General features: G+C 42.1%; 1 protein-coding gene across 2 annotated transcripts in view; it reads left to right on the top strand.

The window, feature by feature from the left end:
• The window catches only part of plppr5b (phospholipid phosphatase related 5b), a 132,308-nt gene that overhangs the window by 92,121 nt on the left and 23,722 nt on the right, over window positions 1-16,465 (top strand). For both annotated transcript variants that reach the window (XM_019258425.2, XM_019258426.2), the window contains one exon: window positions 3,877-4,127. In XM_019258425.2, the coding sequence (XP_019113970.1) occupies window positions 3,877-4,127 (251 nt within the window). The remainder of the gene's footprint in view (window positions 1-3,876; window positions 4,128-16,465) is intronic.

The following is a 16,465-nucleotide window of genomic DNA, read 5'->3' as shown; positions in this document are numbered from 1 at the left end:
AGCAGAGACGTTTGAGTTGATCATGGTCTGAAACATTATAGAGGAAGTATTCAATCAGTTGTGACACAGGATTTGTGGCTCTGTTGGACCACCACAGTTTGGATGTGAAAGTGCTGTGTACAGTGTTAAACTCTGTGATACCCTGCCTTGTAATCAGAAGATAGTTTGCCGAGGGTACCGACAGGAATACGTGTGTCTGTCAGAGAAACAAAGACACATAAACAGGTTAAAAATATGAACCTAACAGGATCACGTCAGCCATTCAGACTGAAAATAAATGACTAAAGCAGCTCATTTCACTGAAGTGATCACTCAGTGATCACAATTATCACTGTCTAGTTCTGACACAGAGCTTGGTCACATCTTCATATTCTTGGGTCGGCCCAGTGTTCTGAGGTCTCTACCTGTGACTTGTGTGTGCATGTGTTGGTGTGTTTTGCGAGCACATAGGGAGTCTGGGAAAATGTGATAACTTTGAGACTGTCTGGGTTGTGCATCACACTGCAGCATTGTAGAGACGCTGGCACCGGATCAAAGAAGAGGTGCATTGCTTCAACTCAGCTCACCCAACACAAACACAGACACACACACACACACACACACACACACACACACACACACAAGGACAGGAGGATTACATACACCCAACATAGAGAGCACATACACATGCATGGCTACACAGTGACTCTGCTGTGACTTAAAATACCATTGTTTGAAGCATGCTAACTGCATTAGATGCCCTAATAAGCAAATTTGGCTGTCCCTCTCTGTGCTCAGGCAGGATGAGAGAGGGGGTACTAAGTGCAGGTTGTCCATAAAACATGGAGCACCCACATTTCCCTATTCGTGTTGGAGAAAGTGGGACAGAGTCGGGCCAATGAGCCGTGTGGTAAGTTAGTCAGACGACACAAAGCCTATTTGATGCTTAAGAAATGGACCTGTCAGCATCTGGAGCCTCACAGTCCCGCTCTGCTGGGCTGATGGAGAATGAGAAAGGCAACGATTTAGACGGAAACATTTTCAACCAAAAACTTGAAAGAAGTAGAAGAAAGGCGTGCCTTGCTCAACAGTTGTAACATCTCGCCTATTTTCATCAAAGTCTTCCAGCTAAATTTCAATTATTTGCAGTAACACAAACACTTGACAGTGATTGGAAAAGCTGCTGTTGTTACCCTAGCAAATTATGCATCCTGGAAGCGTGTGTGTGTGTGTGCGTTTGTGTTGGCCTCTCGGTGTGTGTGAGAGAGAGTTGTCTGACTAAGAGCCTGTTTGGTAATTTAGTGTGACAGAGGACTCGGCTTTTGTAGGTGGGAAGCAATTATTTCTGTTAAAGCCCCTCCATCACTGAGACGTAAAGCCTGGCTGGTTTGGTTAAGAGCAGTATGAATGGACAGTGGCACCTGGGTGACTCTAACACTGTGTGTGTGTGTGTGTGTGTGTGTGTGTGCAGGGGGGATTGTGTTCATGGCACTGAGGTGTCCCTGGAGAGTGTCGGACCCGTTTTCTCTGCAGTGTCACCGGGTGTGAGAAGCAGCAGGTCTCTGCTGTGCAGTGAACAGGGTTCGTCTGGTGTTTTAGAGAATCATTCACACTAAAAAAAAAAAAAAAAGGTGTTTGAATGATTTATGTCCCGTCCTTGTTGTTTTATGGAGCACTCTGCTAGTGTCCCAACATGATGCATCTTTTTTAGGAGATTAGGGAGAGGAAAGACAGCTGAGCTACAGGCAGAATAAGATGGACACACCGACTCTGAAGTCTCTGTTATGTATAGAATGGAAACTTTGCTGCTTCTGCATATTCATAATCAGACTTATAGGAGAATGCGTCATTATGTTTAATCAACTTAACGCCTATTATGAACGCTTGATCTCCTCAACAAAGAGTCAGCTGTCAACCACACTCTGCCTCCAGAGGAGCGGACACTGTCCTGCTGAGAGTGAATGGCAGCAAAGCTGCTGGACCTGACTTGAACAATATCACCGTCACAGGAGAGTTTCTCCACCTGCTTCCAGACAGCCACCATTCTACCTGTACGCCATTTCCACTGACCTCCAGTCAGTCCTCACACACCTTGAAACACCTCCAGCAGAATGTTTGTTGTTTTCAGCTCAGCATTCAGTACTATCTTTCCAATGATATCGATTGTTGCACTCTACTACATTACAAACTCACAAACAGACCACAGACAGTTCCCATTGGTCACTATAGTGCTTAATGCTGGAGGCCCTGTAATACCCAACATGGAAAAAACTCTGCTGTGAAGTTTGTAGACAACACCGCCACTGGCCACTTTACAAACAGCGATGAGAGTTCATATCAGGAGGAAATCCATTAGAGAGTAAGAGCGGTGCTCAGACAATTCAACATCAGCAAAATGAAGGAGATGTTTGTTGATTTTAGGAAAAAGGAAGACACCCACAGCTATTTACATCAGTGGATCTGAGATGGAGACAGTGAACAGCTTTAGGTTCATGGGAATCAGCATCATTGAGAATCGTCCGTGTAAAGTCAAAATAAATATGTGTTCTGAGTCAGACCAAAGAAGAAAGTGTTATTAACCACCCAGTCAAATATGAATGTGAGGTTGTGAAGTTTATGAAATGAGGTGTAAAAATGAATTCTCAGGACTGTGGGGGCGTGTCCTCTGAATGTGCTGAAGCCACGCCCACTCGTAGGAGCAGTCAAGCAGCCATTTTGAAGCGACTGAAACGTGTCAGATGAGTTCAGAAAATGACATGACTAACTTTGAAACACTCTGAGTGAGATGAATACATCTCTATCTCTCTGCTAGGGGTGCAGGGGTATGCTCAGGGTGGCCTCAGCGTGTCATCGAGCCAACCTTCGAACCGCCCACAAAATCCTGGACTGAAAACTGGTGATTTAACCTCCACTCCACATTTCAGTAATATATCGTTCAAAGTCTTTTAGCATTTTCAGCAACTATTTTCCAACATATTTAATGGAATTTGAAAGAAATCTCAGAATTGCCTTAACATTGACTTTAAGGAAATATAAGAAAACAATATTCCCATTCGATCTTTTACTTCTACAGAGGAGCAATAGAAAGCATCCTGACTGAAAACATTACAAACTGCCATGGTGTGAGCACGGCCCTGGACAGGAGGGCTCTGCAGCAGGTGATTAGAACTGCCCACCAACCAAGCATCAGTGAGTTCAGTGAGGTGAGGTCCCTGTGCAGAGCCCAAAGAACCCTCCACACTACACCATAAATAAATGATAAATCACTATATGTACATTGTATTGTATATTTGTTTTCTTATTTGAATATTTGTAAAGACTTTTCATTCCATGGATGTGTAGCATGACCAGCCTGCAACTTAGAGTAAATTTTTTAAAACTGTGCAATAAAATGACAACCTTGATGTTTTTATATCGCTGGTCTATCAGTCACATCCCAGTCAGACACTTGAAAGCTGTCAAAATTATTTCCCCCGACAGTTACAGTTCTTTACATTGTCTTTGTCTTTTTGAGCTCCTCATCATCTGTTTTCTGCAAAAAAGAAGCAAGAAGAAGAAGAAGAATTCTATGAGTCTTTAGAAACTTGCAGGTTAAACACGGCTAACAAGACTAATTTATATAGCTATAAATGGAACCCTCGCTGTAAATCTCTTTCACCAATACTCTCTCCATTCAAAAATAGTAATAATAGTAATTAATAGTGATATTTTTCGGCAGTCCCCGCCCAATCGAACCGAGTCCCCCGGACTATCCTGGTGTGAAAGCAACATTAAACTGTGATAAAGTTCATGTTATTGGTGGTTGAGAGGGAACCCGTACAGAATAGAGTCAGTCTTAGCTTATCATCTTATCTACCTATGTGTGCTCCCTCTTACCATCTTCTTTTTCCTTCACAGGCGTCTACACCTTTGGCCTCTTCACAGTTGACATCTTTGTCAACGCAGGCCAGGTAGTGACAGGAAACCTTGCACCCTACTTCCTGACCGTCTGTAAGCCAAACTTCACGGCACTGGGCTGCCAGCAGGCCCTGCGCTACATCAGCCACCAGGAGGCATGCACAGGAAACCAGGACGATATCCTGCGTGCCCGTAAGACTTTCCCGTCCAAGGAGGCGGCGCTCAGTGTCTACGCTGCACTCTACCTGGCTGTGAGTTACTCTGCTCCTCCATTTACTGCTTTCATTGTGTAGACTATAGGGTTGCAGCTTACAGGTGTAGGCAGGACATTTACATAACTTTAGTAAGGGATAATTCTGGTTTGTTTCAACTTATTTTCATAGTTTTGCCCATCATTTCTGAATAATAAAATTGTAACATTGTACTCACCAAGTCAATAACAGAGACTGATATGACACAAACACAGTTGGGCAAACTTATCAGGTGGAGAAAACAAAGGTGGACAACAAATGTGATGAGCTGCAACTTGTCCGGGGTGTACCCCACCTCTCGCACAATGTCATCTGGGCCCTGGCAACCCTGACAAGGATAAGTGGTTATGGAAAATGAATGGGTGGATGACTTTATTGCAGCTAACTTAGCTAAGTGCACCATAAAGAGTAAAGAGTAAAAAAAAAAAAACACGTAACAGTGAGGCCACCAACTAACCAGCAGATGCTCCAAAGCTCTGAAGCTGTTGATTGGTGAGAAACAGTCCAGCATGTGACTCCACTTTTTATTTTTATATCCCTTTTTTGTACGGATTCAACAACTAAGGCTCAGTGTGTTCCTTGGTGATCTTTGGAGGGTGGCGGGTAACTCATCTTAGCATGTCTCCACATGCTAAGATGAGTTACCCGCCCTCTCGCCCAGCTCCATATTTAAATGAATCATATCAATCTTTTCATCTCACAATCAGAATGAAGGAGAATACACTTATTTCCCAAAATGTTGAATCATTCTTTAAAACTGCATTTAGAAATGTGACGGGTATTTTTCGAGTGTGGCTAAGCGGAAATTGTTTGAAAAAAGATTGGGTGAATGAGAGTGTGTCAGGTTTAAGTGCTGGATGTCACTCAGGTAATGGCATAAGAGCTGAGTAAAATGATCCCATATTTAAGGAAATATTCTATTTTCTAGTTATTGCATGGCTGCCAAGTCAGATTATACAAGTCAGACCGCGTTAGCATTTTCCAATCCCAGTTGTCTCTCCCAAATGTTTCATCTTCTCTGTATGTTTGAGAATGGGAGTGATATTTATGCAAATCATATTCAGCTCAAACTGCTCACTGCACACATTGAACGCTGCAACATTAGTTTAAAAGCAGCTGGTTCAGCTGTTGACCCATCAGTCACAGATCCAGTCAGAGCAGGAAGACATCTGTCAGTTTATATTCAGTTTAGACTTTATTATCAGTTCATATAAAAATAGTGTGTGTGACATGTGATGCATGGATGAACACACCCTGATCGTGACCTTGGAAACTCTGTAAGTAATTTGACTCTTAGTAGAAGCTGTGATCAACAAAAAGAAGATGATGGATATGTTGATATATGTAAAGATAATCCCCCAAGCCTCTGTGCATGTATTTAGGATTTGGCGAGCTGTGCACCAACGTGGGAGGAATATATTCAGGCACTGAAAAACCAGGTACCACAGCCGTCTGCAAGCAGCACAGTCCTTCCAGGCCAGGACGTAGGATCAGAAAGTGTTGTGGAAAATATGCGTTATTTTCATGGATGGAGCTACCCTATTTGCACTACTTCCTGGACTTTCTGTCATGGTCATTTCTGACTCTATTTCATATTTGTATAAAACATTTTTATTTCTACTTTTATTTTCTACTCTTTCTATATTTTCTATTTGTATAGATGTTATCACAGGTTAACTTCTTAATACAGATATATATTTCATTTATATGCCAATGTTTAATTTCTCTGCACATTTTTAATTTCCGTCAGAAGTCTAACTTCTCTGCAAATGTTCAATATTTTAGCATAGGTTTTAATTTAAATTTATCTCAGGTTAATTTTAACATATGGCTATCTCTCGACCCCTGTACTACACCTACGTTCTAGCTCTACATACTACCTTATTCTTTTACTCTAATGCGTTTCTGTTGAAGTACATGGAAGCAAATAAAGGCCATAAAGATTTAAACCTCAAAGTCACGAATCTATGATTGTTATTCTGACACTGAACATCCTTTTGTAGCATTTCCATGTCATGCGTTACTTTGCTGCAGTCCAGCATGCTTGAAAGTTTGAATCCGCAGAGGGCGGTGCAGCAGCAGACTTCTGCCCTGTGATTCACTGTGGATTTATCCTTTAAGCAAAATACAAATCAAACATCTCCACAAAGCCTCTGATTCTTGCTGATGGTCTGATTGCTTTGATTTTCTGTGTCAGAGAGCCAGTGTCTGCCCAAATGCCCATGAGTGATAGATGTGCAGCTCTGGGCCAGAGAGCAGATTGCCTCTGTTATCTAGGTCATTTAGCGAAGGCCATTATGTGTGTACAGATCAGTGTTTAGGACATGCATGCAGTTTGCACACACAGACACCTAAACACTACAGCACAAGGGCACACACAGAAGCCTGCAGCTTGGAGGAGATAATGATTACTCCTCTTCAAACTCTCATTGTCTCAGTCAATACAGCGATGCCAGGGCCAAACACAGCCTTCCAGCGAAATGAGGCTGTAATTGCCCACATTCAAATGGTAATGTAACAGTAATGTGGATACTCAGAACTGCTTATTGGCTACACTGTAAGCTTGTGTCATGTTTAGCTGCAACCAGAGGCAAGTGTGAATCATCTGGCCCAGTGTCCCTGCATGACAGTTGCTCTTTTTTAACAACCTAGGTCCTCTTTTTTCTATGTGACTCATTCCTGTCAGATGACAACATTTCACTCACTCGTGTGATTTCAGAAGTACATGCCATTACACATGTCTAAAATAAGTCCAGCTTAAAGCAATTATCCAATCCACTGATTTGAAAGTAAAAAGGAACGCAAACATGATTAACCAAATTGCCCACTGTAAATAATACTCGCCACAGTCATGATGCTGTTCAGACAAATGCTAAATAGTAAATGGACTGTACTTATATATCTCCTTTCTAGTCTTCCGACCACTCAACGCTCTTTACACTACATATCTCATTCACCCATTGACACACATTCATACACTGATGGCATTGGCTGCCATGCAAGGTGCCAACTGCTCATCAGTTTGAGGAGCTAACCATTCATACACATTCACACACTGATGGCACAGCCTTCAGGAGCAATTTGGGGTTCAGTATCTTGCTCAAGGACACTTCGACATGCAGACTGGAGGAGCCAGGGATCAAACCGCTGATCTTCTGATTAGTCGACGACCCGCTGTACCAGCCGCCCCAAACAAATACATATAACCAAAAGAGAATTAAAAATCAGAGTACTATTTTCTAAGAACCAAAAAACAGAATCAAAAAATTGAAATAGTACCCTCAATCTAGTACTTCTAACAAATATATCTGTGTGTATAAATAAGTAAAATAAAGCAAACCTAGCCAAGTCCAAATGTAGCAGCGAGTAACTCAGCAAAGTTAACACAACTATTAACATTCATGATTACATCAATAAGTTCAAGTTCACTATAGAGGCAAGCTGCTGGGCTGTCAAGTGGTTCTAACTTAAATAACGTACAGCTCTGAATTGAACACTGAGGACTGGTAGGTCAGCGCAAGTGCCACTCCAATCGTGGTCCTTCGGTTCTCCGAAACGCAGAACGATAGTGGCCACGACTCCTCATCTTGGACCAACCAGATCAGGGCGACCACACACCTGGATCACTACAAGCAAAGGCCATTCAGAAGCGGACTGGCAGCAGCCATAATATACCATGTCTATTAAATGTAAACATATGGGTTGAATAAAGTTCAGAAAGGCGCTATATAAGTACAGTCCATTTGCCATTTACCAAGTTGTATTCAGACACATTTCCACTTTCTGCATTATGGAGGAATCTATAGTAAATGAATAATGCATTCATAAACATAAGAAAAGTTTATTTGAGGATTTTCAGTCAAGATTTAGAGTGCATCATAGCACAGAGACCGCACTAGTCAAAGTTACAAATGACCTCCTAATGGCATCAGACAAAGGACTCATCTCTGTACTTGTCCTGTTAGATCTTAGTGTGTCAGGCTTTTAGTTTTGTGGGTAGACTTCCTGTTTTATTTTGGTTTCCCTCACTTCCTTTTTGTGTTTCTATCCTGGTGTCTTTACTCCCTGTGATTGCCTATTGTTTTCACCTGTGTCTCGTTTGCTCCTCCCCTCGTGTATTTAAGCCTGCCTCTCCCTGTGTGTCCTTGTTAGATTGTCTTCTTCCTTGTGAGTAGCTCTCTGGCGTTTTCATCATAGATTCCTCGTGTACCAACCCTGTTTCTTTCTTCGACCCGTTTTTGCCTAGCGTCCTGTACCTCTGCCTGTCTGCTCCGTGTTCTGGATTTTTGACCCTTACCTGTTCTCGGACTTTCTTCCTGCCTCGTGATTTTGTACTTCTGCCCCGCTGACTGCCTTTTGTGTACCGAATCCGGACTGTCAAAAAACCGCCTTACTACACCTGTCAGTCTCTGATCTGCTCTGTGGGTCCAGTTGTCTGTCTGAACCTGACATAGTGCTGCATTTGACACCTTTGACCATCAAATTCTTTTACAGAGACTGGAACATCAAATTGGCATCAAAGGAATCGCCCTAAGCTGGTTTAAGTTGTATTTCTTAGATCGATCTCAGTTTGTTCACGTCAATGATGAATCCTCCATGCATACCAAAGTTTGTCATGGAGTCCCACAAGGTTTTGTACTAGGACCACTTATATTTAGTTTATACATGCTTCCTTTAGGAAACATTATTAGGAATCACTCCATTCATTTTCATTGTTAAGCCGATGACACCCAGTTATATTTATCGATCAAGCCTGATGAAACCAATCAGTTAACTAAACTCCAAGCATGCCTTAAGGATATAAAAAGTTGGATGACCTACAATTTTCTGATGTTAAATTCAGACAAAACTCAAGGACCTAAACACCTCAGAAACTCTCTTTCTAGAGTCTTAGTTACTTTAGATGGGATCACCCTGGCCTCCAGTTCCACCGTAAAGAATCTTGGAGTTGTTTTTGATCAGGATCTGTCGTTTAACGTCCACATAAAACAAATTTCGAGGACTGCATTCTTCCACTTACGTAACTTCAGCAAAATCAGACGCATTGTCTCTCAGGCGGATGCAGAAAAACTAGTCCACGCATTTGTTACTTCTAGGCTGGACTATTGTAACTCTTTGTTATCAGGCTGCTCCAATAAGTCTCTTAGGACTTTGCAGTTAATTCAGAATGCTGCTGCACGTGTTCTGACAGGAACCAAGATCAGAGATCACATCTCTCCCATTTTGGCTTCCTTGCATTGGCTACCTGTTAAATCTAGAATAGAATTTAAAATTCTTCTCCTTACATATAAAGCTCTTCATGGTCAGGCACCATCATATCTAAAAGAGCTCATAATACCTTACTACCCATCTAGAACACTGTGCTCTCAGGATGCTGGGTTCCTTGTGGTTCCTATAGTCTCCAAAAGTAGATTGGGAGCCAGAGCTTTCAGCTATCAGGCTCCTCTTCTGTGGAACAAACTATAATTTTGGGTTCAGGAGGCAGACATGGTCTGCTATAGGATTAAACTGCTGGGGGATCCCCCACCACCCCCATTATGATTAACGCTCATAAAATATGAGCGTTGATCTTATATACTAGACTGTGATGCATTACCTGCTTCATGTCCTGCTGCCACAGGCCTCCAACCTACCAAACAGAAAGAATAAAAAGAGGATGTATCGTCCAGGTCTGGACCCAGATAGGCTTCTAATTGTCCCACAAAGTGGTTCACATAAAAGCTCTAATAAGCATCATTAATATTATTTGAAAAGATTTTTTAAAATGCCACAGCTCTGCAGATCTGTGCGAGCCCTTCTGCTCCTCTATCTCATACCATTGTATGAGAGTCTGGACGGGCTCTAACAGGCACATCATGCAGCAAGTGACACAGTGCCGCACATATGTGCATGTGTGTACTACTGTATTACAGGACTGTGTGTGTGTGTGTGTGCGTGTGTGTGTGTGTGTGTGTGTGTGTGTGTGTAATGAACAAACTTGATTCCACACAAGGTGCTGGCCTGACCTTTGGGAGCAAATTGGGGTTTTGCATCTTGTGTTACTTTGACATGTGAACAATCTGAGGTGGGGATTGAACCACCAGTCCTATGATCAGTGGCTCCACAGCACTGTCTGTGCATCTCACGGGACAAAATTTGAACTCGGCAAGATAGAGAGATTGATGTCTGAAAGCACGCAGAGCGGAGGACAAGCTCAGTCTCATCTCCCCGGGTTGAATTTTTCATGTCACACTCTCCATTTAGCTGACATGCCTCTGATATAGTGAACATGCCAACAGCTGCTAATGTCTCACATTAAATGGGTGATATAGGTTATAGCACACAGGCCCACATTAAGGCTACTTGGACTTCCGTGAAGCTCACCTGTTTTACTTTTCTTCACCTTCTTTACGAGATTAAAGATGAAAAGAGGCATTTACAGAAACCAAAATCGGACCGTTATTTGAATTTGGTTTTCTCGATTTTGATTCAGACAACAAAAAAATGGAAAAAACGGTCTGTTTATTGTTTTTTGTTTGAAATGTATAAAAGCCAAGGGGGAAAGGGATAACTAAAATAATTTCAGCTACTTAAAAATAAAAATATCCTGACAGCTCTGATGGGGCTTGGAATTCATCTATAAGTTCTGCTTTTTTCTAAACAATCCCATATGAACCTGAGACAATGTAACAGCTGATCTGTGTAGATCGGCTGCAGAACATAGAAAATTAATAACTGTCAATAAGTGTACCTCGTGCGTAAATGCTCACAGACTCTTCGTCAGTTTCGCGCCTGAGCAATGGTACAGTCCCTGATATACCTCAACATCCTGTTATAGGCGTTCACACGCTATAGGCGTTAACGTATGTCATTATTGTACTAAAGCCAATGCTTCAGACACCTTAACGTGTGCATGTGTGACTGAAATAACCTAAACTGTGTAATAGCAAATTTAATGTCTTCAATCACAGACACACAGCCTCTCCCTTCTTCACTCAGGACGCCAGCCCTTTTGTCTGTGTAGGTAGTGATGCATAGCCCCACTCGCGTGTTGACTGACCTTTTCTTTGCAAAGCCGGCAGAAGTCTCTATTTCATTCTTCACCAGCAGCAGAGGAAAACTTCCACAACAACTGTCACATCGGTCTCTCTTGGTAATACATGGACTGCTTGAATTGTGAAGCGAAGCAGGTGTTAACTCAAAATTCGTCATCATGAAGTAAATAATTATTTGTACATTGAGACGAGGCACGTGGCATGACACTTATCACCCATCACCCTTCTTTATTTAGTTTACTTGCAATACGCGTGCCTGTACGCATGCGTATTTTTCAGTCTTTATGCAGGCGTAGGTGACGCGGTTAAGGTGTTTTAGTATAGTGTGCTGGCATAAAATGCTCCTCATAGTGTGCGTGTGTATAGGTGTGTGTGTGTGTGTGTGTTTGTGTGTTTGTGTGTGTGTGTGTTTTGGACAGGACAACTAACAGGTGTTTCTGTGCATCTGAGTTTAAATAAAAGTATGTGACAGCACATGCAACACACAGGGACAAATCACCTTGACCCAGTGAAGGACAACCATACACACACACACATACACACAACACTCACACACACACACACACACACTGAACACAACACCAGCGATCCAACCTAATGTTGTCAAAGTAACACGGATCACAACTGCAGAGCAGGGACGTGATACGCCGCATATGGGGCAGAGGATGTGTTCAGAAGTCTGCTTTAATGAAGCGATTAATCAGAAATGAAGGAGAACAAAGCCTGTAGTAAGAAGTTTATCCAACCACTGCAGAGAGAGTCACGGACACACCGACAAAGGTCAACTGGCATTACATGCACACACACTGTGGCAGAGACATTTAGAGCAGAGCTCGTCTTCAGCTCACTCACTGGAAAAAATGAATGCTGAGAATGTTGATGACATCATCATGTACTGAGGCTTGGCTGACTTTCTCATCATGATGTTATGAGGAAAACTGTAAAAGCAGCAACGATAGCAGAGGTCACTGATCATTGGAGTGCTAAATCTTTATCTGGCAGTGTTTAGAAGAAGATGTTTGGCTGCAGGTGAAGCTGGTACTTTCTTGATTACCTTACCTGCATGCACTGGTTTGGTGTGGCACAGTTGAGGTCGTGACACTGCCAATTCAGCACCACACTCACAGCCTCTGCTGCCTTAGCTTTGCTCTGATACTTTCAGAATTAAAAATGAGATACAAAAAACTAGGCCACATTTTAAATTCTACTTATTCAAGTGGTGGTAGTTAACTGCAGATGCTTATTGTGTGTCACCTTTGTGCAAACAAGGCTCAAATTTAAGAGCACAGAACACAAGACTTCCAAGCTGGTAGGCAGGCAAAGGTCAGAAAAGTTTAGATCCAAAAACACAAGGGCCAAACACAGCTGAACACTCGACACAGCACAATGATGAACTGACACTGAGAGCACAGAACACACAAGTGAAGGCAGGATAACAAAACGCAGATGGAAACTAATGAGACAATGAAAAGTAAAGTTACCATGTGTGAATCATTGTGATACAGTTCTAATGAAAACCCTGGTGACTGATATTTATCCTGGGCAGGACATTTGAGAACCTCTGTACTCCAACCACTGATTCCTGAAAATAGAGCTCATTGTGTCTCCAGTGAGGAAAATCAGCAAACGGCAGTTTACAGAAGTATTCCAGTACACAAGGACAGGGAGTTAAGGCCCTGCAGGGCGTCGTGTGTCAAGGGCCCACTTAAAGAAATGTAGGTTACTACAGCACCTGAGCCTTTTTCAGCAGGATGTGCTGATTAATTAAGAGTTATGAAAATGTAAACACTACAGAATCAAATCAAAATCAAATCAATTTTATTTGTATAGCCCAAAGTCACAAAGTACATTTGCCTTTACAATCTGTACAGGGAGTGACACCCTCTGTCCTTAGACCCTCGGTTCGAGTGAGGAAAAACTTGCCCACAAAAACCCTTTAACAGGGAAAAAATGTGGAAGAAACCTCAGGAAGAGCCACAGAGGAGGGATCCCTCTCCCAGGACGGACAGACGTGCAAAGGATGTCACGTGTACAGGACAAATCAACACAAACATATTGTACAATGACTGATAAAATGACAATGAATTATAATGAATGATAAAAATGATTACAGTAATAGATATGGTAGTAATAATGACAGTAATAATATATGTAGTGGGCGTCATGCAGGATCACAGCAGCAGCCACGATCCACGAGAACCTGCTGGACGACAGAGCACAGAAACTCCGGGGAAGTTTGGTTAGTAACATGCATTAATGAGACATGTCCACAGATGGAGAGATATGGAGAGATATGGAGAGATATAGAGATATAGATATATATATATAGAGAGAGTGAGATATAGAGAAATATAGAGAGATATATAGAGAGAGAGATGGATATATATATATATATATAGAGAGAGAGAGAAAGATATAGAGAGATAGAGATAGAGAGAGAGAGAGAGAGAGAGAGAGAGAGAGAGAGAGATAGAGATAGAGATAGAGATAGAGATAGAGAGAGAGAGAGAGAGAGAGAGAGAGTTTTCGGTAAGGGAGATGTGTGCATCTTCAACCAATACCGTGCCTGGCTGGCATAACCCTCGGTGGGGTCCCCCGGCAGTGTAATCCTATGGCAGCATAACTAAGGGATGACCTGAGCCAGCCCTAACTATAGGCTTTATCAAAAAGGAAAGTCTTAAGTCTATTCTTAAAGGTGTTGACCGTGTCTGCCTCCCGAACCCAGAAAGGTAGTTTGTTCCACAGAAGAGGAGCCTGATAGCTGAAAGCTCTGGCTCCCAATCTACTTTTGGAAACTATAGGAACCACAAGGAACCCAGCGTCCTGAGAGCGCAGTGTTCTAGAGGGGTAATAAGGTATTATGAGCTCTTTTAGATAAGATGGTGCCTGACCATGAAGAGCTTTGTAAGTAAGGAGAAGAATTTTAAATTCTATTCTAGATTTAATAGGTAGCCAATGCAAGGAAGCCAAAATGGGAGAGATGTGATCTCTGATCTTGGTTCCTGTCAGAACACGTGCAGCAGCATTCTGAATTAACTGCAAAGTTCTAAGAGACTTATTGGAGCAGCCTGATAACAAAGAGTTACAATAGTCCAGCCTTGAAGTAACAAATGCGTGGACTAGTTTTTCTGCATCCGCCTGAGAGACAATGCGTCTGATTTTAGCGATGTTACGTAAGTGGAAGAATGCAGTCCTCGAAATTTGTTTTGTGTGGACGTTAAAGGACAAATCCTGATCAAAAACAACTCCAAGATTCTTTACAGTGGAGCTGGAGGCCAGGGTTATCCCATCTAAAGTAACTAAGTCTCTAGAAAGAGAGTTTCTGAGGTGTTTGGGTCCAATTACAAGAACTTCAGTTTTGTCTGAATTTAACATCAAAAAATTGTAGGTCATCCAACTTTTTATATCCTTAAGGCATGCTTGGAGTTTAGTTAATTGATTGGTTGCATCAGGCTTGATCGATAAATATAATTGGGTGTCGTCAGCATAACAATGAAAATTGATAGAATGATTCCTAATGATGTTCCCTAAAGGAAGCATATATAAACTGAATAGAAGTGGTCCAAGTACAGAACCTTGTGGGACTCCATGACAAACTTTGGTCTGCATGGAGGATTCATCATTGACGTGAACAAACTGAGATCGATCTAAAAAGTACGATTTAAACCAGCTTAGGGCGGTTCCTTTGATGCCAATTCGATGTTCCAGTCTCTGTAAAAGAATTTGATGGTCAATGGTGTCAAATGCAGCACTAAGATCTAACAGGACAAGTACAGAGATGAGTCCTTTGTCTGATGCCATTAGGAGGTCATTTGTAACTTTGACTAATGCGGTCTCTGTGCTATGATGCACTCTAAATCCTGACTGAAAATCCTCAAATAGACTATTGTTATGGAGAAAGTCACACAGCTGATTAGCTACAGCTTTCTCAAGTATCTTAGACAGAAAGGGAAGGTTTGATATCGGTCTGTAGTTGGCTAAGACCTCTGGGTCTAGAGTGGGCTTTTTAAGAAGAGGTTTAATTACAGCTACCTTAAAGGACTGTGGTACATATCCTGATAATAAAGACAGATTAATCATATCCAATAACGAATTACTAACTACAGGTAAAATTTCCTTGAGCAACCTGGTTGGGATGGAGTCTAAGAGACAGGATGACGGCTTAGCTGCAGAAATGATTAAAGTTATTTGATGAAGGTCGATGGGGGAAAAACAGTCTAAATACATATCAGGTTTTACAGCTGTTTCAAAACTTGCTGTATCAGAATGCAGATCAATGTCTGTTGAGGGCAAGAGGTGATGGATTTTGTCTCTAATAGTTATAATCTTAATCATTAAAGAAGCTCATGAAGTCATTGCTACTTAGACCTAAAGGAATAGATGGTTCAGTAGAGCTGTGATTCTCTGTTAGCCTGGCACAGTGCTGAAGAGAACCTGTGGGTTGTTTATTCTCCTCAATTAAAGAAGAGTAAAGGCTGCTCTGGCATTACGGAGAGCCTTCCTGTATGTTTTGAGATTATCTTGCCAGGTAGATGAAATTCTCCCAGTTTAGTGGCACGCCATTTGCGTTCAGATTTACGTGCCTCTTGCTTTAATACGAGTCGCTGGCTATACACAGGGGCTAGCCTTCTTTGTTTAATTATCTTCTTTTTCAGAGGTGCAATAGAGTCTAGAGTTGTCCGTAAGGCCTGAATACATCAACAAGATGGTCTATTTGTGGGTGGCTAAAGGAGTAGACAAGTCCTCTGTTACAGTTAGACATGGCATTTGATTCAATGCTGAAGGAATCACTTCCTTAAATTTGGCTACAGCACTATCAGATAAACATCTGCTGTAGAAGCTTCTACACAAAGGCTTATAGTCCGGTAGTATGAACTCAAAGGTTATTAAAAAATGGTCACCAATGTCTGACACCTTTACCTTCAAAGCAGGTGATGAAGACAAACCCTTCACTCGTCGAGGTGTCTTATCTACCGTGAACAGCATTTATGACCCCCTGGGATTCATTGCCCCAGTCACCATTCAAGGCAAAGCAATTCTGCGAGAGCTTACACAAGACAATGGTGACTGGGACTCACCCCTCCCTCAAGGAATGGAAGAGATGTGGGATGCTTGGCGGTCTTCACTGAAGGATGTAACCAGTATCCAGATCTCCAGGCCCTACACAGAAATCTCTCCCACAGAGGCATCACGCAGGGAGCTAATGGTTTTTTGTGATGCTTCCACAAAAGCAATCGCGGCAGTGGCTTATCTCAAACTGACAGATACCAATGGAATCGTCCATGTGGGCTTTGTCATGGGCAA

This window comes from Larimichthys crocea, unplaced genomic scaffold (genome assembly GCF_000972845.2).
Source record: "Larimichthys crocea isolate SSNF unplaced genomic scaffold, L_crocea_2.0 scaffold234, whole genome shotgun sequence".
Taxonomy (NCBI): domain Eukaryota; kingdom Metazoa; phylum Chordata; class Actinopteri; family Sciaenidae; genus Larimichthys; species Larimichthys crocea.
This window is presented reverse-complemented; position numbering and strand designations above follow the sequence as displayed.